This window comes from Epinephelus moara, chromosome 21, assembly GCF_006386435.1.
Source record: "Epinephelus moara isolate mb chromosome 21, YSFRI_EMoa_1.0, whole genome shotgun sequence".
In the NCBI taxonomy this organism is placed as follows: Eukaryota; Metazoa; Chordata; class Actinopteri; order Perciformes; family Serranidae; genus Epinephelus; species Epinephelus moara.
The window spans coordinates 470,978-491,923 of NC_065526.1; the positions used below are offsets into that span (position 1 = coordinate 470,978).

The window sequence follows — 20,946 nt, forward strand, 5'->3', positions numbered from 1 at the left end:
ACACACACACACACACACACATACACACATACACACACACACATACACACACACACACACACACACACACACACATACACACATACACACACACACACACACACACACACACAGATGAATGAAGAGCAGAGCTGTGACTCCATCCTCACGCTGACCTCTGACCTCTGACCCTGATGTTTATCAGACTGAACTAAAGGAGCTGCATACGCCATGTGACGTGCTCCTGGTCACCACGTTACTCTACAGTGACGTTGGGAGTCAAACACACGATGATGATGATGATGATAATAATGATGATGATGATGAAGGCTACATCATTGACAAGCTGAAACTCCATTAACCACCCTCAGTGTCGTCATGATGACGCCGTGATGTCACACAGATGCATTGTGGAAATGGTAGATGGCTCCACTTACCGACTGAAGAGGAGACAGAGCGTCGCCCAGACCCATGGACAGAGACGCCATCTGAGAGACACACACACAGACAGAGAGCGTCCATCGCTGGGATGCTGTTGTCATGGTGTGATGGCGGTGTGATGGCGGTGTGATGGCGTTACCTGCAGGCTGCTGAGCTGCTGCGTCTGTCTGAGGAGAACACTGTTGATGCTCTGCTCCATGCAGTACTTCTTCGCCTGCAGACAGGAAGCAGCCAATCACAGCTCGCCGTATACACACACACACACACCACATGTATACAGTGTGTGTGTGTGTGTGTTACCTTCTGCAGCGCCTCCTGCTGGTTGGGGGTGAGAGGCGGCAGGCCCAGCTTGGTGGTGGTGCTCTGTCCGTTCTCCATGATGAGAGCCGGCCCTCCCTGTTCACACACCAACAGGTGAACAAAACAAACGCACCCTCAGGTACCTGAGACCAGCCCTGCGTTCCAGTACTTATACTACCATACTATTTAGTATGCCAGAAAAAGAATTAGTGTGTCCCAATACATAGTATGTCAGATGCAGTATGCCAAACGTACCAGGATGTTCTACTACATCTGGCCATATTTCGCAGTATGCATGTCAGCATGCTTCTTTGGCCATTCTGACCCACAATCCTTTGCGCAGCGGAAGTTACGTCACACTGACTGAGCTGCGTGTACAACCAACGCCCACACTTCCTTTCATACATGGTTTATTTAATTTGAGATACTAAGACACTACATATTAGGACTGCAATGATCTGATTATATACTGTCACATATCATACAGTTTTGCAAGAACACGGTTACAACATTCAACTTTATTGTGATTATAGTATAATCAATGTTAGGGTTCAACTATGACTACAATATAGAAGATTCTACCAGTATAGGCAGTGGTGTAAGTGTGGTATAAATAATGAATGAATATGACTAAATATGAATACACTATGGGCCAGGTATGAGCAGTATAGACTAGTAAATATATAAATAGTAAAAGTCAAATACATATTAAGTAATGTAGTAAGAATGTGCAAGTATGTTACACTACAAATAAAAGTAATGTGAATGTAAGGCTGCTTCACGTGCAGACAGAATATAGTGCCAGCAGCTGCATAGCTGTAAATATATTTAACAACAAACATCTGCCAGCAACAGAGAGCTGTGTGTGAAGGGGGTTAATATGCCTACTGGTGACTAGTTCAATAGACAGGTCACTAATAATAGGCTTGGAACTGTTTACGTGAACACGTCAGTTTATTAGAAACAACAACATACATTACGACATAACAGCAACAGAGCTCTCCGGCACCTCCGACGGTATGCACGACTCTGGCGAGCTCGACGAGAGGAGATTTGCTGCATCTCCGAAGTACAACAACACAAAATATTCAAATGTGGCGCTACGGACGGCGGCGGAAGTGAGCAAGAGGGTCGGAGTTCAGGGAGCGATGTGATGGCGGATGTAGTGTGTCCCAATAGTATGCATACTGCATACTACACTACATAGTTTTTAAGGGCAGCTGCAGTACATACTAAAAGTATATAGTAGAAGTATGCGATTTGGAACGCAGGGCAGGTGAACCTCCTCTACTGTGTCTCCTCTCAGCTTCTACTAGCTTCTATTAGCTTCTGTTAGCTTCTACTAGCCTCTATTAACCTCTACTACCTTCTACTAGCTTCTATTAGCTTCTGTTAGCTTCTACTAGCCTCTATTAACCTCTACTACCTTCTACTAGCTTCTATTAGCTTGTACTAGCTTCTATTAGCTTCTACTAGCTTCTGTTAGCTTCTTCTAGCTTCTATTAACTTCTGTTAGCTTCTACTAGCTTCTATTAACCTCTACTACCTTCTACTAGCTTCTATTAGCTTGTACTAGCTTCTATTAGCTTCTACTAGCTTCTGTTAGCTTCTTCTAGCTTCTATTAACTTCTACTAGCTTCTACTAGCTTCTGTTAGCTTCTATTAGCTTCAACTAGCTTCTATTAACCTCTACTGTGTCTCCTCTCAGCTTCTACTAGCTTCTGTTAGCTTCTACTAGCTTCTATTAACCTCTACTAGCTTGTACTAGCTTCTATTAGCTTCAACTAGCTTGTACTAGCTTCTATTAACTTCTACTAGCTTCTAGTAGCTTCTGTTAGCTTCTACTAGCTTCTATTAACTTCTACTAGCTTCTATTAGCTTCAACTAGCTTGTACTATCTTATATTAGCTTGTACTAGCTTCTATTAGCTTTTACTAGCTTCTAGCTTATATTAACCTCTACTAGCTTGTACTAACGTTTATTAGCTTTTACGAGCTTCCATTAACTTCTACTTGCTTCTACTAGAGTTTACTAGCTCCTATTAACTTCTACTAGCTTCTATTAGCTTTTATTAACCTCTACTAGCTTCTATTAGCTTGTACTAGCTTCTGTTAACTTTTACTAGCTTCTATTAACCTCTACTAGATTCTACTAGCTTCTATTAGCTTTTACAGGCTTCTATTAGCTTCTACTAGCTTCTATTAACCTCTACTAGCTTCTACTAGCTTCTACTAGCTTCTATTAGCGTGTACTCGCTTGTATTAGCTTGTACTAGCTTCTGTTAACTTCTACTAGCTTCTATTAGCTTATACTAGCTTCTATTAGCTTTTACTAGCTTCTATTAACCTCTACTACATTCTACTAGCTTCTATTAGCTTCAACTAGCTTCTATTAACCTCTACTAGCTTCTATTAGCGTGTACTAGCTTCTATTAGCGTGTACTAGCTTGTATTAGCTTGTACTAGCTTCTATTAACTTCTACTAGCTTGTACTAGCTTCTATTAGCTTTTACTAGCTTCTACTAACCTCACCTAGCTTGTACTAGCTTTTATTAGCTTTTACGAGCTTCTATTAACTTCTACTAGCTTGTACTAGCTTCTATACATTCTAGCTTCTATTAGCTGACTTCTGTTTACTTTCACTTAATCTTAATTATTTTTATTAGTTTCTGTTGTTTTTATTTTACAGACACATTCTCCAAAGATCTTATAGAATCATAAATAATCTGTATAAATCAGTCTGCTCGTGTTATTTATCTGATGATTGTGTCTCATTGGTTTAATTCATTTAGCCTGTGTTTTGGTGATTTATGAAACAAGCTGCTTCACGTCAGTTAGCATTAGTATTAGCTTAGCATGTCTCCATCATCAACAGAAAGAAACGTTTGAATTTTTCTCACCGCGGAAACGGTCACCGCCATGCAGCTGTCTCTCTGAGCTCCTCTCTGTCTCTGCTCCGGGATCAAAAACACAGCTCATACATTTTATATTTTTATTTTCATATTTAGATTTTTGTTGTTAGTCTCAGCTCTCCGACTTGCAGCGGCACTTCCGCCTAAGTCACATCCTCTTGGAGGGGCTTCAAAATAAAAGAGCGGCTAACGTTTCAGTCTGCAGATTTAAGGACAAAAACTAATTGTTTCATTCATAAAATATAGTATTTAATTCATTCATACATCGGCGAATTATCAGACGTGATGAAGCAATAAATAAAAACATTAACCATCTCAATTAATTAAACTGATGTTAATGAAATGTTTTGTCTTCATCACTAACTGAGGAACACATGGGTCAGAGTCAGTCTGACCCATGTGTTCCTCAGTTAGAATAAAATAAATGTCAATTTTTATCAATGTTTAAAATTGCAATTTCATGTTTCATAATATGTGATTTAAAAATATATTTGACAGACAGATAAAGTCAGTGAGTCACACAGCAGTGTGTTTGTTTGTTTGTGATACAGATGTGATAATTTTATATTTTACACATTAAATGAACCCTTCAGCAGGTGGAACTCAAAAGCATTCTCATCATTTATTTATTCTGATGAAACAATATCTTTTGTTGTGTTGAAAACTGTTTAAGTTTTCATTGAGTTTTTAATGATTGATCGATTATAAATGTATTGATGAGTTTTTCTGACTTTATTAAAACATTTCAATCATGAAGCAGAACACACATATACACATTTTTATTTAATTATTACAGATGATATGAGTGTGTCCGGCCAACACTCAGCTGCACACCTTTGTTTTTACAGCATGCTGACAATAACTGATCGATAATTAATCAATACCTGATCAGCAGACTGCAGCTGCTTCCATCCACCACATGCTAATATTAGCTTTACATTAGCATCCCTCTTCATTCAGTCTACCAACAGCAGTTACCATGGCGACAGTGACGATGATGAAGATGAAGACTGAGCTAGTCTCCAGAACATTCAGATCAGTGCTGATGATCAATAACTGAGTCAGACTGTGATCAGATCTGCAGCGTTCATCCTTCAACAGCTGAGGGTTCTAAGGCGAACTCGGTGCTCACTGAGTTGACGCCCGATGACCTCAGAGTTTCTTTTTCTCCGTCTGAAGGTCACCTGTAACGCTCCGTCATCGCTTCGTTCGTCATCTGCTGGAACCAGAAAACAGAGAAGAGGAACCGGCTGCTGCAGAGACGGATCCAGAACCTACACATACAGAAAGGTTCTTAAACGGTTCTACTGCTCAGAGTTTAAGTAAAAGTTTTTCAAGTTTATTTGTTAAGATCTCCATCAAAGCACAGCTCGTGTTCCTGCTGATGTAGAACCCTTCAATGGAGTACGGATTCCAGAGCAAAGAAAGGTTCTGTGGTTTTGTGCAGAGAAATGCTGATCTCAGTGACAGGGTTCTTTAGTTCAGATGTTACGGTGAAGACGTGTTGTAGTAGAAGCTGACTGCAGAACACCAGGAACAGAACTTTCTCTGCTTTGGAGTGAAAGTTATCCATTAAATAAAACTGGGTTCTGTTGGTCAGGGTAGGTTCTAGATTTGTTACTGTAGGACACTTAGACACTGTGTGTTCTGTGAATGACTGAGAAACCTGCTCTGGAACAAAATGTTTAACGTCAGGAGATTTGTGAAGTTTAGAAATGATTCAGAACTTGATGTCAGGGTTCTGTGAGTGTGGAACAGAGGGGTCGGGTGGTTTAAATCTTTCTTCCTAATGACGGTTTTAGAAGTCTGCTGTTCTAGAACCTGATAATGGAGTGAACACTTTTGAGGGTTCTACAACAGTTTCATTCTAGAACATTTCTGTGTAGAGTTCCTCTGTGAAACAGTTCATAAGGTCAGAGCTGAGTGAAGGTTCAAGAACTATGAACAAGGTTTGACGTTATTAGCAGAATGGTGAGTGCAGAACTCCAGAGAACTCTCAATAAGCAAAGTTCTAGACGTATGTGAAAGGGTCGGGTGGGGTACAGAATGGTAAGAGAACCCAGACATCCGACAGAATGCTTGAGAACATTACAGGGTGAAGGTTTGGTGTTTATTCTGGGAGTCAGTGAGGAGGTTCTAGACCTTCAGACAGAAGGTACTTCAGAGAATGTGACATCGACGGGTCAGTATTTGGGTGTTCAGCCATCCGCCTGAAGGTTCTAGAAGGGCATTCCTCCAGAGATCTGGCGGGCCACCTGCTCGTCCTGGCTCTCCTCCTTGTCCTTCCTCTCCTGGTTCCAGTCCTTCAGACCCTCCGGCAGCGTCGTGTCCTCGTCCACGCTTCCGGTTCCCTCCACAAACTCCTCATAGGTCGACTTCTCAGCAAACGGACGTTTGCCCAGCAGCTCCACCATGTCGCTCTTATCCAGAACCTCCTTCTCCAGCAGCCTCAGCGCCACCTGCAGGAACACAAAGAACATTGTGAGAACTCTGTATGAAGCATAACGTTTTAAAGTTCTACACTGGAATGATTGTAGAGTTCTCCACACAGGAATGTTCAAGAACAGGGTCCTATAGGGAAGGACTTCATGAGAAAGGGATTTGTTGCTCAGGTAGAGGAAAATCAGAAGGGGAACACTGTAGAAACATGAGTGAGCGGGGAACTAAGTAAAGGTTTTCTGCAGAACTCAACAGTAACATCTCTTTCCAGAAATGTTCTGAAACTCAGTGTAAAAGCTCAAGCAGGTTCTACAGGCTCTTTCCCACCGTAGAGTTCTCTAAGTAAGAACTGGTTCTATTAATTATGTAGGTATGATGTAGACTGTAGAACACCAGATGGAGAACATCCCAGAAATGTGTGTGTTCTGTGAATGACCCAGAACCCTGCATTGGAAGATTTGTTGAGTCTCGGCACAGAAATGTTGTAGAACTCAGTTTCAGGGTTCTGCGAGTCAGTGTCAGGTTAATCTGTTGTAACAGTGGAACACAGAAGAGTAGATGCAGAAGGTCCTATAAGTGTGTGCGTGCTAAGAAACAGAACCCTGCTTGTCTCGGTTCCACCACTGTTCTCTTCTCTCACATGTATCTAGAACCTGGTCTGGAACAAAGAACACTGTGAGAACCCGTCAGAGGTTCTTACAGGTGATCTAAATCAGTGGTACCTTCTCCACCTCAGCCTTCTTGTCGCTCAGCAGGTGGTGGGTTCTCTGGTGCGCCTCGGTGATGAGGGTTCTGACCTCGGTGTCGATGAGACGAGCCGTGGCTTCGCTGTACGGTTTCTCCAGAACCATCTCACCCTGCCGCGGCAGGTCGAAGGACACCTGACCCACCTTCGCGTTCATCCCGAACTGAACAATCTGCCGCAGAACACACACACATAAAAACACAACAAGACGTTTCATCGGCGTCAGAACCCTCAGCTCTCACGTGTCCGACCGTTGATGAACCTGCTTCCTGTTTCCTTTTTGCTCTGTGTTTAATCACACCGAGCTGAATGATGTGTGAGCAGCTGCTGCTCTGTGTGACCTCTGTGACCTCTGACCTGTGCGTAGGCGCTCTGTGTGACCTTGCGGAGGTCGTCCTGAGCTCCAGTGGTGATGCGTCCGAAGAAGATCTCCTCGGACACTCGGCCTCCGAGGGTCATGCACATGCGGTCCATCAGCTGCTCTCTGGTGTACAGGTACTGCTCTTTGGGCAGGTACTGAGCGTAACCCAGGCCCTTCCCTCTGGGGATGATGGACACCTGCACAGGTAACAACAACAACGACAACATGAAAGCATCATGGGAGCTGGCGCTCCTGAAGCTAACTCCACTTCCTGTCTGTCACAGCGTGGAGGATGTAAACAGAGTCGGAGGTCCTGATGAGTTTTTATTTAACTTCATGTTGACTGTTAAAATCAAGGATCAACTACGACTCCCAGGGTGCATTTCACTGACAAACATCTGCTTTACATCTGTCTCCCCCTCCTCTGCAGCAACAGCAGCAGCTGAGGCTCATGGGTACTGTAGTGTTTGTAAACATGAGCCTGAATAATACTGACATCATCAGGAGGTCTGTTAAAGAAAGGTGTGAACTCAGAGTCAGTCTGACAGTAAGGTGACCTTTAGCAGAGGGTCAGCGTGCTCCAGGAACCACCCGGCAACAGCGTGACCAGCCTCGTGATACGCCACCGTCTTCTTCTCTTCCGGCTGCAGGACCTGAGTCTTCTTCTCCAGACCTGCAACACAGACACGTTCAAATAGCTACAGCCAATAAGATCTCTTCATCTCAGTGACATCACACGTGTCTGACCTCCGATCACTCTCTCGATGGCCTGCTCAAAGTGTTTCTGGCTGATGGCGTCTGAAAGGTGGCGAGCGGCGATCAGAGCTGCCTCATTACAGACGTTAGCGATGTCTGCACCTGACAGACAGAGAGCAGGGAGAAGTGAGGCAGACTGAACTTCCTGCTGTCTGACGGAGAGAAGGTCACACAGGTGTATTTACCTGAGAATCCAGGTGTGAGCGCCGCCATCTTCTTGGCCAGAGCGTCTTTGTCCAGCTCGCTGTCCAGCTTCAGAGGACGCAGGTGGACTTTAAAGATGGACGCTCGACCTTTGATGTCAGGAGGACCTGAGACAGTGGCGACAGGTTCACTGATTATTATGAAAATAACAACAAAACATCATCATAACAAGATTATTGATCATTGATTCTGTGTTTACGGATCAGAAAATCAGCTGCTGTCAATCAGCTGTCCAACTGATTCATTAAATGTCTGAAGGTTTTATCATGTGATGATGTCATAATATTAATGAGTTTGAAGGTTTAAAAACTCAATCATCATTTTCTTTTTGAAATCAACAGCTTCATGATCTCGTCCCTGATCGTCAGTGATCGTCCCTGATCGTCAGTGATCGTCAGTGATCGTCCCTGATCGTCCCTGATCGTCAGTGATCGTCCCTGATCGTCAGTGATCGTCCCTGATTGTCCCTGATCGTCAGTGATCGTCAGTGATTGTCAGTGATCGTCCGTGATCGTCAGTGATCGTCAGTGATCGTCCCTGATCGTCAGTGATCGTCCCTGATCGTCAGTGATCGTCCCTGATCGTCCCTGATCGTCCCTGACAGGATCAAAATTAGTGATTCAGACCAATCTTCATTTCAGTGACCTGATATCGATTCATAAAGTCCAGATCGACCTTTTAATAAACACTTTTTATCCTCCTCTCTTTATCTACTCTCCTCTCTTCTTCTGACGTACAAACAGGAAACAGGAAGTAGTTTCTCACCGATGTAGATCTGTCTGTCGAAGCGTCCAGGTCTCATCAGAGCCGGGTCCAGGATGTCCGGCCGGTTGGTTCCTGCGAGAACCACAACGTTGGTTGCCGTGTTGAACCCTGAGAGCACAGAAACAGCTGCTTTAGATTTTCCCTTAAAATCACGTGACTACACCAGTCTAACGATGTCATCATTAATGATGACATCATTACGGGGGTTTAACAAGTGAATTAAAGAGCTGTTAAGTGTTGAGGTATGTGTGTATATAATCTGCAGGACACAGAAAGAATCCCTTAATTTAGACCTGACACAAGGACTCCATTGTTTTCAATTAAGGTAAAAGTTAAGGGATATTTTCAGGTGTTTGCCTCTTAAAACCTCTTAACAATCCATGACTTGGTCTAAATTAGAGCCCATTGTTTTGGACACTGCGGATCACAGTGCTCTGAGATTTGTCACAAACTGGGCAGTACTGACTCGTCACTGACTCGTCACTGACTTGTCACTGTACTCTGTATTCCAGGATTGGCTGGCCCTCACTGATTATGTGAAGGCTCAGTCACTGGTACCTGTTTAAAGCCATGCTAGGCGTGCTCCCTTCTAATATCTGCTCTTTGATTGTTCAGAGAGCTGGTGGCTATTAGCTAGTAGTGGCAGCTATAGCTTGAGATCACAAGATGTTGTCCTATTGTCTGCACCAAGTGTAAGGACTGAACTGGGAAAAAGGCCTTCAAGTGCTCGGCTCCTCTTACCTGCAACAGCCTTCAAAAGGACTTGAATCTTGGGAGCCTTATCCCGCTGCCTGATTTTAAAGTTCTGATAACCTCAATAATAAATACATCGGTTGGTTCTTGTCATTGTCTGTAGGTATTTTAATGTTGTCACTGGTACTGGATTATTTGTTGTGTTGTGTCTCGTCTGTAACTTGTCATGCTGCTGCTGTTTGGGCCAGGTCTCCCTTGAAAATGAGATCATTGATCTCAATGGACTGACCTGGTCAAATAAAATAAAATAATAAAGAGGGTGACCTGTGACCTTCATGGAGCCCTTAAAATATTCTTCACATGTACATTTTCAAGTTTAAAGACAAACTGATCTGCATTAAAGTCATGTTCAGGGTCTGATGACGATGATGATGATGATGATGTGTTCACAGGTGTGTGTGTGTGTGTGTGTGTGTGTGTGTGTGTGTGTGTGTGTGTGTGTGTGTGTGTGTAAAGGGACAGTTCAGCCCAAAATCAAACACACATATTTGGCCCTCAGCTGTGGAGCAGTTTATGACAGACGCAGCACTTCCTCTCTGATACAACAGAACGACGTGACCCCACACTAACGTTTCGTTCACTGAAGGTGACCCACAGAGCTCGCTGTGAGCAGTTTGATGTCTACTGAACCGACTGTATGTAACGCTACAGCTCAGCTGAGGAGGACGCCCTTAATGAACATGTTCTAACCGACGCTCTCTTTATTTGATGGACTTTAATCTTTTTTGTTAGTTTGTTCCGTTTTATTTGGTTTGATTTTTTAATATTTTATTGTCTCATTGTTGTGAGTGTCTCATAAACTTTATGTATGTAAATTGTGTTGTTCGTATTCTGCCACATTGCCACATTGCCGGCCACCCTCAGAGATGACCAGTCTCAGTCGGGGGGGGCAACCCTAGTTTTGGTCAATTATATCGTGAGTAAATGCTTCTGAAACACACATGCTGTCTGTTTATTGTTGGACAGAAGTGACGTGGTGCCAACGTGTCACACACACCAACACTGGTCACAGCTGTTATTTGACTGATTAAGCAGAGCTGCTAATGGATAGCTTGGTGTCATTTATGACACTGAATGAATGACTTCATTATGACTTTCCTTTGTCACAGGCTGACGCCCTGAGAGGTGGTTTGATGTCAAATAACTTATATCATTAATAATTATTTTTAATCATCAGTTATTTCTCACAGTCACTTAAACACCACATGTTCCTGACACATGATACCAGAGAGGAAGTGAACACCTGACCCCTCGACAGCTCACACTAAAACGATCTGTTTGGGTGAACTGTCCCTTTAAGAAGGCGCCCGGCCGTGTTTCCCACCGTCCATCTCCACCAGCAGCTGGTTCAGTGTGTTCTCCTGCTCGCTCTGTCCCCCGAAGTTTCCTCGTCCTCGTTTCCGTCCCACAGCGTCGATCTCGTCGATGAAGAGGATGCAGGGAGCGTTCTTCCTCGCCATGACAAACAGATCTCTGACCTGCACAGGAAGGGACATCACTCTGAGCTTAGAGGTGCTCATTGCGTTCCCTGAGGTCAAAGGTCACAGTGTATTTCAGGAACAAGTTTACGACCAAACAAACTGATCAATCAAAGACGTCTCAATTTAACGAGCTGTTTGACTTCCTGTAGACACAGCGTGACGATCAGTCCACCCACAGTCACACGGAGTCTGAACATATCCTGTACGCTCACCATATTTACTTATTTTGTTTCAGTAAACGTCCGACAGACGCCACAGAGGAATAAAGAATCTGACTCTGAATTTATGTTCAAGTTGAACGTCAAACTAAATCTGGATTTTTTTTTCTCATTTCGTCATCAATGACTGAAAGATATTTTTAACAACAGTTCAAAGAGTCGACACTAAAATGATCTTCAGATCTACTTCAGTTCATCAGTGACGCTTCTGAACAGACATTCAAACATTTTAAATTTAGGAGCTGTTTCTCACCTCCTGAATTTTACAACTTTTTCTGACTTTTTTATTTTCTGGATTCAGCCTACATTTCCCAGGAGCCCCTGCAGAGCTTCCTTAGACAGGAAGTCAGCAGAAACAGCTTCCTGTGTGTGTGTGTGTGTGTGTGTGTGTGTGTGTGCGCGTGTGTGTGCAAGTGTGTGTGTGTGTGTCTTCCTAACCCTGGCGGGGCCGACGCCCACAAACATCTCCAGGAATTCTGAGCCGTTGACGGTGATGAACGGTACGTTGGCCTCACCAGCCGTCGCTTTGGCCAGAAGAGTCTTTCCTGTTCCTGGAGGACCCGTCAAGATGGCTCCCTGCACACATCAACAACAACCATTAACTGCTGAATGCAACCCTCACCTCAGAGGTCCAGGTCCCCCCCCTCACCTCAGAGGTCCAGGTCCCCCCCTCACCTCAGAGGTCCAGGTCCCCCCCTCACCTCAGAGGTCCAGGTCCCCCCCTCACCTCAGAGGACCAGGTCCCCCCCTCACCTTGGGGATCTTGGCGCCCAGGTCTTGGTACTGTTTGGGGTTCTTGAGGAAGTTGACGAACTCCATGATCTCCAGCTTCGCCTCCTCGCAGCCCGCCACGTCTTTGAACTTCACGTCAATCTCATCTTTTAGGATCTTAGCTGTTGTCTCGCTGACACTGAACAGTCCGCCCATCCCCCGGCCGGGACGCCCCGCCCCCGCCGGTCCCCGCCGCAGCATGAACAGCAGGAAGCCAATGATGAGCACAGTGGGGAGCATGCTCAGTAGGAAGGTGCTGAGGAGGGAAGAGGAACAATAGAGTAGAGACCCTCGGCTGTATAAACTGTAGCCGTGTGGTGGATGTGACGTCGTCCCTCACCCGTCGCTCTCGGTGGAATAAACCACCGGCAGTCTGCTCTCCCCCTCGATGCCGAGCTCGTACTGAGCTGTCTCCAGATTCCTCTCAAACGTGTCCACGCTGCCGATGTTGAACCACACGTACTGCTGAAAGAGACAGAGACACAGACTGAACCTCCTCCTTCACGCTCCACCTTCACCCAGCAGCCAGAACACGTAAATATGAAACATGCGTCACTTCTCTGAGCAATCAGCTGGTGCGTTCTGACCTCTGACCCTATCGACACATCTGAATGTGCTCTACACAGTTTCTACACAACTTACGATGTCACCACTCGGGCCGAGAAACACCAGAGCAGCTACTTCCTGCTGAGTGACGAGCAGCTGACTCCTCCAGACTGACCGGAGTGAAACACTCAGACTGAGACATATTAACATAGATCCTGTCTGTGGAAACAGACTCTGATGTTACAGTCTGAGGTTGAACAGATCCATGTTTTTAACGTGGTTCGAGTAGACGTGACTCCAACCGTCAGACTGTGACAGGAGGATCTTGACGACCAGACAGATTATAGATTTTTTTTAAAGATATTTTTTGGGGCATTTTTGCCTTTAATTGAGAGGACAGTTAAGTGTGAGGGGGGGAGAGAGAGGGAGTGACATGCAGCAAAGGCCAACAGGCTGGAGTCGAACCCGGGCTGCTGCAGCAACAGCCTTGTACATGGGGCGCCTGCCCTACCACTAAGCCACCGACGCCCCACAGATTATAGATTTAGGCTGCGTTCACACCTGCCCTGTTTGGTTTGGGTCAGTCTGACTCAGGTCAGTTTTGCCCCCTCAGTGCGGTTCATTTGTGCAGGTGTGAACACACCAAAACAACCGGACTGAGACCTTCTTGAAGAGGTGGTCTCAGTCCGGTTCCAAAGGAACTCTGGTGCGGTTGGTTTGTGGTGAGAAGGTGTTCCGACCTGGATGTGAAGCAACTGCAGTCACATGACACATTGTTTGGGTTAAACATGAGCATGTTACAGTCCTGGAGGATTATTAATGTGCACCTCCTCCTGTACTGCCTTAATATGCACATTCAGCACATCCAATGCATCAAAACATTGTTTTCTAGTTGGAGCCGCGCCTCGTTTTCAAACTGTATGGTTTGACTAAAATGAACAATGACAGCAATATAGTCCACGATGAGCAGCGCTAAAATCAACCTGCGTAGTTGTCCCTCCATTGTGACATTAGAAAGTGTCACATTTATCTTGCAAGTGTACTCTTCTTCAACGTTTGCTTTACTTCCTGGATTTTTCCCACATGGAAATTCTGACCAATCAAGAGCAGCTTTCTCACACAAGGCATTTGATCCGGTCCGCTTGTAAATGCTGCCGTGAGAACACCAACCAACTCTAGGCAATTATACAACTTTGGAACAACATGAGTCCCTGATTCAGACCAGAGGAGACCACTCTAGGGCTGACAGCAGCCTGAGGCCGGTGGTTTTAAACCTTTCTGTGCCCGAGGCTCACCTGTATTTATACCTGTGAGACTCTATAACGTGTAACGCTCTTATCATCACGTAAATGCAGTTTTTATTACTCATGAAATATTCATGAACAAAATGATTAAAGAATTCATTTTTAACTTTTTAAAGTTACATCAAAGCGCCAATAACACGTCTATTTTAACAGTAAATCAATAACACGTCTATTTTAACAGTAAATCATGTCAGATCATGTGACACATCATGTAATTCACACCAACGGAGACAAACAGAATCCTGTGAAGGTTTTTTAAATTAAATGGAAACAGCTGCACAACACACTGATACAGTCAATTAAAATCACTCTGAACTTTCCGTACAGGCCCAAATATTCTAACACTGCAGTAACAATGTGCGGTCATCAGAATCTCACAGCACACCATCACCATCGGACAAAAATGGATTTTGTTGCTCTTTTTAACTGTGTTAAGTCGGTCTTTATCAGCGGTCCCCTGCCAACACTGTCCCGCGGGGCAGAAGCTTCAGCCGGCTACTCTCCCTCAATTCATGGGTCCAGGCTGCCTGTAGCACCTATGGTTTCACTTTTATCGACAATTTTAACTTATTTTGGAACCGGTCCTCTTTTTACAGGACTGATGGGCTTCACCCGAGCAGGCTGGGCAGCCGCATGTTAGCAGCTAACATTCAGCACGCTGTTCAGTGTGCCCCATGTGACTGACGTACATTGGAAGCACACGCCCCCCTGCTTTCCTCTCTGGTTCATCCCCAACCCACTCCCACATCCACATCCATCCCAGTCAGAATCTCAAACAGATTTAACAGACCAGCTTCACCACCTGCTCCACACTCACCACATTGTGATGATGAGCGCACGTTCGGCACAGACATTAACCTGGCCGTGCTGAATGTGCGCTCTCTTTTAAATAAAACTTTTATCATAAATGACCTGATTTTAGATAACAAGTTGGACAGTATTCTTTTAACAGAAACATGGCTTGACACTGACGCACCTGTTGTTCTCACCGAGGCCTGCCCATCACATTTTAATTTTTTATTTTCTACTAGAGGGGGTAAAAAAGGAGGCGGAACTGCATCTATAACCAGAAGCGCACTGCACTCAAATGAAGTTTCTTTTAACAGCTACACATCATTTGAGCATCATGCCTTTGTTTTTAGCAGTCCTCCTATTCTTTGTGTCACAGTTTACAGACCACCCCACCATTCCACCTCTTTTATGACTGAATTCTAAGAACTATTATCAATCATACACACCACCTATAACAGAATTTTAATAACTGGTGATTTTAATTTACATGTTGATAACACCTCTGATACAATGTCCAGAGAATTTTTAAACCTTTTAACCTGCATGGATTTTAAACAGCACGTCACACAGCCGACTCACAACAGAGGACACACCCTGGACCTGGTCATAACCTATGGCCTGTCCACTGGTGTGTCCTCTGTTGTTGACCTGGCTGTGTCTGACCACTACTGTGTGTATTTTAACATCACCAGTTTTAGCCATCAGGAGGCCCCGGTGAGAACAGTGAGGAAACGCTACCTAACTTCTGAAGTGGCTGCAAATTTTATCGAGATTTTACAGAGCACTCCTGCTGAAATTTTACCTGCACCCTGTGATTTTATTGTGGACAATTTTAACAGTAAATTAAAGTCAACACTTGACTCAGTGGCTCCACTTTTAACCAAAATCATAAAAACAAAACCTACACCCCCGTGGAGAAATGATAACATCAAAAGACTGAAAAGAAAATGCAGGAGTGCAGAGAGGAGGTGGAGAAAAACCAAATTGACAGTTCATTTTGAAATATTACGCAAACAACTCAAAACCTACAATAAAACAGTCAAACAGGCAAGAATATCCCACTTTTCAAAACTCATTTCCGATCATAAAAACAACCCCAAATTTCTTTTCTCCACCTTCGATCTTTTAACCAGCACCAATTTTAATAAACCATCCAACATATCAACAGATGCCCTCTGCGAGGACTTTGCAGACCACTTCAGAAGTAAAATCGATGATATCAGGTCCAGTCTTTTATCCCAACAGAATGTAATTTTTAACACACCTGGATCATTGCTTTTACCTGAGGAAACACTGGAGAGTTTTGTCCTGGTTGATGCAAGGACACTTGGTCGAGTTTTCTCCCAGGTAAACCCAACAACTTGCCTTTTAGATCCGATTCCCACATCACTTTTAAAGACATTTTATGGATTCTTTGAGGAACAGATTTTAAATATAGTGAATTACTCTCTTCAGACGGGTGTCTTCCCCGCTGCCTTCAAAACGGCGGTGGTGAAGCCCCTTCTGAAGAAGAGTAATTTAGATCCCAACATTTTTAATAACTACCGACCTGTATCCAATTTACCGTTTTTAAGTAAGATTTTAGAAAAACTGGTTTTTAACCAAGTAAATGATTTTTTAAAAAGAAACAGTATTTTAGAGAAATATCAATCTGGTTTTAGGATGAACCACAGTACCGAGACAGCCCTTTTAAAGATTTTAAATGATATCAGGTTGAATGTTGATTCACAAAAACTCACAGTCTTGGTACTACTGGATCTAAGCGCCGCCTTTGATACAGTAGATCACCACATTTTATTAAACAGACTCAGAAACCTGGTGGGCCTCTCTGGTACTGTTTTTAACTGGTTCAGCTCTTATCTCACAGATCGTTGTTTCTTTGTAAGTATGGATACATGTTCCTCCAGAACGCATGAAATTAGGTGTGGGGTGCCCCAAGGGTCAATTTTAGGTCCAATTCTTTTTAATCTATACATGCTTCCCCTTGGGGACGTCATCAGGAGGCACGGCATCAGCTTCCACAGTTACGCAGATGACACACAGCTGTACATCGCCGTGTCTCCTGATGACACAGGGCCAATTGATACCCTTTTTAACTGCATTTTAGATATCAAGTCATGGATGGCAGTGAATTTCCTACAGCTCAACCAGGACAAAACAGAGGTTTTAATTATTGGTCCTGAAGGCCAGAGAGAGAAACTTTTACCAAAACTACAAGATTTTAAACCTTCACAATGTGTAAAGAACCTGGGCGTCATTTTTGACTCTGAGCTTAGTTTTATTCCACACATCAAAAATGTAACAAAGACAGGTTTTTATCATCTTAAGAATATAGCCAGAGTCCGCCCGTTTCTCTCTCAGGCTAACACGGAGGTGCTGATGCATGCTTTTATCTCTTGTCGTTTAGATTACTGTAATGCCCTGCTGTCTGGTCTTCCCAAAAAGACCATCTCTAACCTGCAGCTACTCCAAAACTCAGCCGCACGAGTGCTGACGAGGACCAGAGGGCGGGCGCACATTACACCAGTTTTAAAATCGCTGCATTGGCTCCCCGTGTGTTTCAGGATCGATTTTAAGGTTCTTTTATTAGTTTTTAAATGTCTTAACGGTCTTGGGCCATCTTATTTATCTGACCTGCTTTTATCATATCAACCCTCGCGGATCCTGAGGTCCTCCGGCACCGGCCTTTTAATTGTTCCAAAAGTCAGAACAAAAACCCACGGGGAGGCTGCATTCAGCCATTATGGCCCTCACTTGTGGAACAGCCTGCCACAGAGCATCAGGACTGCAGAGACTGTTGATGTTTTTAAAAGGAGGCTCAAGACTCACCTTTTAGTTTGGCTTTTAACTGATTTCTTCTACTCTTTTAATTCTTATATTATATGTTATTTTTAATTTCTAATGCTTTTAAATGATTTATTTTTAAATCTTTATGCATTTTATTATTAAGTTTCTAAATCTTCATTTATTTATTTATTATTATTGATATTATTTTAATCTTAAAATCTTTAATTTTTTCTAAATCCTTAGATTTTTAAGCATTTTATTATTATTTTATCTCATACTTCTTTTATCTTATCATATTGCCTTTTAGTCTTTTAGTTTTTAGCTCCAGTGTTTCCTCATGGGGGGCCTCCACACTGGGAGGTGTGTCTGGTCTGCCCGCAGGGACGTCGTGTGTCTGTGCGTGTGTGTGTGTGTGTGTGTCTGTGTGTGTGTGTAGGTGTGCGTGTGTGTGTGTGTGTGTGTGTTTATATGTGGGAGGGGCGGGTTTTCAATATGTGTGTAGTATTTTTGTTTGTTTTTAAGCACTTTCTGCTGCATTTTAAATGTATGAAAAGTGCTATACAAATAAAATTTGATTGATCAGTGATTTAATCAATAACAACAATTAAGTACAAGAATGTAAACACAACACTTAGTTTTGTCTCACAGATTTAAAGATCTCATCGTGAGCATCCACACACTCACCTGTGCAGTAATGACACTGTTTAATCAGACTCACCTGTAGGAAGCACTCTGTCATTTCCTGCTCACATCAGTGATGTCACTCGGTCTGCCTGCTTCCATCTACGCCACACAAACCGCCTCCAGAGTGCTCATCCACCAAACCCCCACCCACATTCTCAGGTCTTCCTCCTACATCCACCTCACTGTCCCTCCATCCCACCTGACCACCATGATGTCTACAGCCTTCAGCCTCCCACATCCTGTATGCAGAGTGTGATCTGCTCCCGTCAGCGACCCGTTACAGGGTCCCCATGAAAAACAAAAACAGGTAACTCAATAGATATAAGACCTCATTTATCAGAGTCAGATGTAGGGTCGGGGTATAAACTGCTCACACACACACACACACACACACACACACACACACACACACACACACACACACACACACACATTACATGTTTGCACTGTTTTTTGCTGTGTTGTATTGTTGGTGTATTATGATGTGTCTAATGCAGTGACCTCTTGTCCAAGACACATTTCCTTCAGGACCAATAAAGTAATCAATCAATCAATCAATCAATCAATCAATCAATCAATCAAACCATCCATCCATCATCCATCCATCCGTCCATCCACACATCCACCACTAACAATGAATTTTATTGATGTAAACTTGTTTTGCTGAATATTTATTTGTTGTTTTGTTATTTGACTTTATCATTTATTTGTTTATTTTATGTTAATTTATTTCTTATGTCGCTGACTCTTTTATCTGCTGATATTTTCTCTGTCTTTCCCTGTAAGGTGATCCTGAGTGACAAATAAAATGTCTTGTCAATAATAAACTGAGAGGAGCTCAGTGTTTGCAACCAGACTTTGAGACAAAATGAATCTGGAGATCAGAAAAACTCTCAGATCTTAACCTAAGAGTCTTTGGAGCAAAAACAAAAGTATTGCAGTTCAATTTGTGTTCAGTGTATAAAATAAGACTAGTGTTGATTCTGAGACTCACCCCGTCCACCGGCATCTTCCCAGGAGAGAAGACCACCTTGACGTAGCGCTTGTTGACCACCTCTAACCGGTCCACCTGATGGACACAAAGACAGGTTTTAACTCTGATTAACGTGCCGATAAATCCAGATTATCTTTTTTAATGTGATTCCATCCGTTTAACAGTTGGATAAACAAAATTTAAAAAAGGTGTGGATTAATGTGGCAGATTAACCAGTGTTACACAGAATCAGATTAAGATGTCAAATAAACTCAATTTAAAAAGAAATCTGATTATAAAAAAATAACTCAAATTAATATAATCAGATTAACGGATTGGAGATATAGTGAGATTAATGTAATCAGATTAACAGATTGGAGATATAGTGAGATTAATGTAATCAGATTAACCAATTAGGGATATAGTCAGATTAATGTAATCAGATTAACACATTGAGGATATAGTCAGATTAATGTAATCAGATTAACGGATTGTGGATATAGTCAGATTAATGTAATCAGATTAACGGATTGGGGATATAGTGAGATTAATGTAATCAGATTAACGGATTGTGGATATAGTCAGATTAATGTAATCAGATTAACGGATTGGGGATATAGTGAGATTAATGTAATCAGATTAACAGATTGGAGATATAGTGAGATTAATGAAATCAGATTAACGGATTGGGGATATAGTCAGATTAATGTAATCAGATTAACGGATTGGGGATATAGTCAGATTAATGTAATCAGATTAACAGATTGGAGATATAGTGAGATTAATGTAATCAGATTAACGGATTGGGGATATAGTCAGATTAATGTAATCAGATTAACGGATTGGGGATATAGTCAGATTAATGTAATCAGATTAACACATTGGGGATAAAATCAGATTAATGTAATCAGATTAACAGGTCAAGGTGAGCAGGTGAGGAAAGTGTTACAGGTGTTCTCCTCACCACTCCTTTGGACAGGTAGTTGTTGACAAAGTCCTTCCAGGTGACCTCTCGTCCTCCGTCCCTGAAGAAGAAGTAATAGGTGACGGTGGTCCAGAACGCAGCTCCGATCAGGAAGTACATCCGAAACTCTTTATCATCCCAGGGAATGTCCCCCTGAAAAAAAAAACACACCTGAGGTCAGAGCCACAAACACACACCTGTGTGACCAGGGCCCTGTTTCAGAGATCAGGCTCAACAAACTCTGATCCTGCCCTCTGAAATAGGGCCCAGGTGAGGCCTGAGCAGCACCAACACATGAACACTGACCTTCTGCAGACGGCTGTACCAGTGGGACTCCTCCCTACGACCTCCTCGCTTTCCACCTCCTCCTCCTCCTGCTGATCCTCCTCCACCTCCTCCACCTGCTGACCTCCCAGAGGCTCTCTGAGCATTGGCAGGTTTGGCATCTGACAACAAACAATAATCTAACAATCAGGTAACAGACAGTAGATGTGACAGTAGATGTCAGTAGATGTGACAGTAGATGACAGTGGATGTGACAGTAGATGTGACAGTAGATGTCAGTAGATGTGACAGTAGATGACAGTGGATGTCAGTAGATGTCAGTAGATGTGACAGTAGATGTGACAGTAGATGACAGTAGATGTCAGTAGATGACAGTAGATGACAGTAGATGTGACAGTAGATGTCAGTAGATGTGACAGTAGATGACAGTGGATGTCAGTAGATGTCAGTAGATGTGACAGTAGATGTGAGAAGATATGACAGTAGA

The 20,946-nt window shown here is 43.2% G+C and overlaps 2 protein-coding genes across 3 annotated transcripts in view; both read right to left on the minus strand.

The window, feature by feature from the left end:
- puf60a (poly-U binding splicing factor a) overlaps positions 1 to 3,777 on the minus strand; it is a 15,091-nt gene extending 11,314 nt beyond the window's left edge. Inside the window, exons 1-4 of the mRNA XM_050075057.1 lie at positions 3,620 to 3,777; positions 721 to 816; positions 560 to 634; positions 377 to 467 (exon numbers count right to left, since the gene is read on the minus strand). Of these exons, the coding sequence (XP_049931014.1) occupies positions 377 to 467; positions 560 to 634; positions 721 to 816; positions 3,620 to 3,640 (283 nt within the window). The 5' untranslated portion in view covers positions 3,641 to 3,777. The remainder of the gene's footprint in view (positions 1 to 376; positions 468 to 559; positions 635 to 720; positions 817 to 3,619) is intronic.
- Positions 3,778 to 4,395: 618 nt separating this feature from the next.
- The window catches only part of afg3l2 (AFG3-like AAA ATPase 2), a 22,488-nt gene continuing 5,937 nt past the window's right edge, over positions 4,396 to 20,946 (minus strand). Inside the window, exons 4-17 of one of the 2 annotated variants that reach the window (XM_050075067.1) lie at positions 20,481 to 20,620; positions 20,175 to 20,327; positions 19,232 to 19,306; positions 12,465 to 12,586; positions 12,107 to 12,380; positions 11,792 to 11,929; positions 10,979 to 11,132; positions 8,902 to 9,009; positions 8,118 to 8,243; positions 7,924 to 8,034; positions 7,734 to 7,849; positions 7,173 to 7,373; positions 6,793 to 6,987; positions 4,396 to 6,090 (exon numbers count right to left, since the gene is read on the minus strand). In XM_050075067.1, coding sequence (XP_049931024.1) covers positions 5,851 to 6,090; positions 6,793 to 6,987; positions 7,173 to 7,373; positions 7,734 to 7,849; positions 7,924 to 8,034; positions 8,118 to 8,243; positions 8,902 to 9,009; positions 10,979 to 11,132; positions 11,792 to 11,929; positions 12,107 to 12,380; positions 12,465 to 12,586; positions 19,232 to 19,306; positions 20,175 to 20,327; positions 20,481 to 20,620 — 2,153 coding nt within the window. In that variant the 3' untranslated portion in view covers positions 4,396 to 5,850. Of the gene's footprint in view, positions 6,091 to 6,792; positions 6,988 to 7,172; positions 7,374 to 7,733; positions 7,850 to 7,923; positions 8,035 to 8,117; positions 8,244 to 8,901; positions 9,010 to 10,978; positions 11,133 to 11,791; positions 11,930 to 12,106; positions 12,381 to 12,464; positions 12,590 to 19,231; positions 19,307 to 20,174; positions 20,328 to 20,480; positions 20,621 to 20,946 lie in introns of both variants that reach the window. The other variant, XM_050075066.1, reaches the window with a different exon arrangement.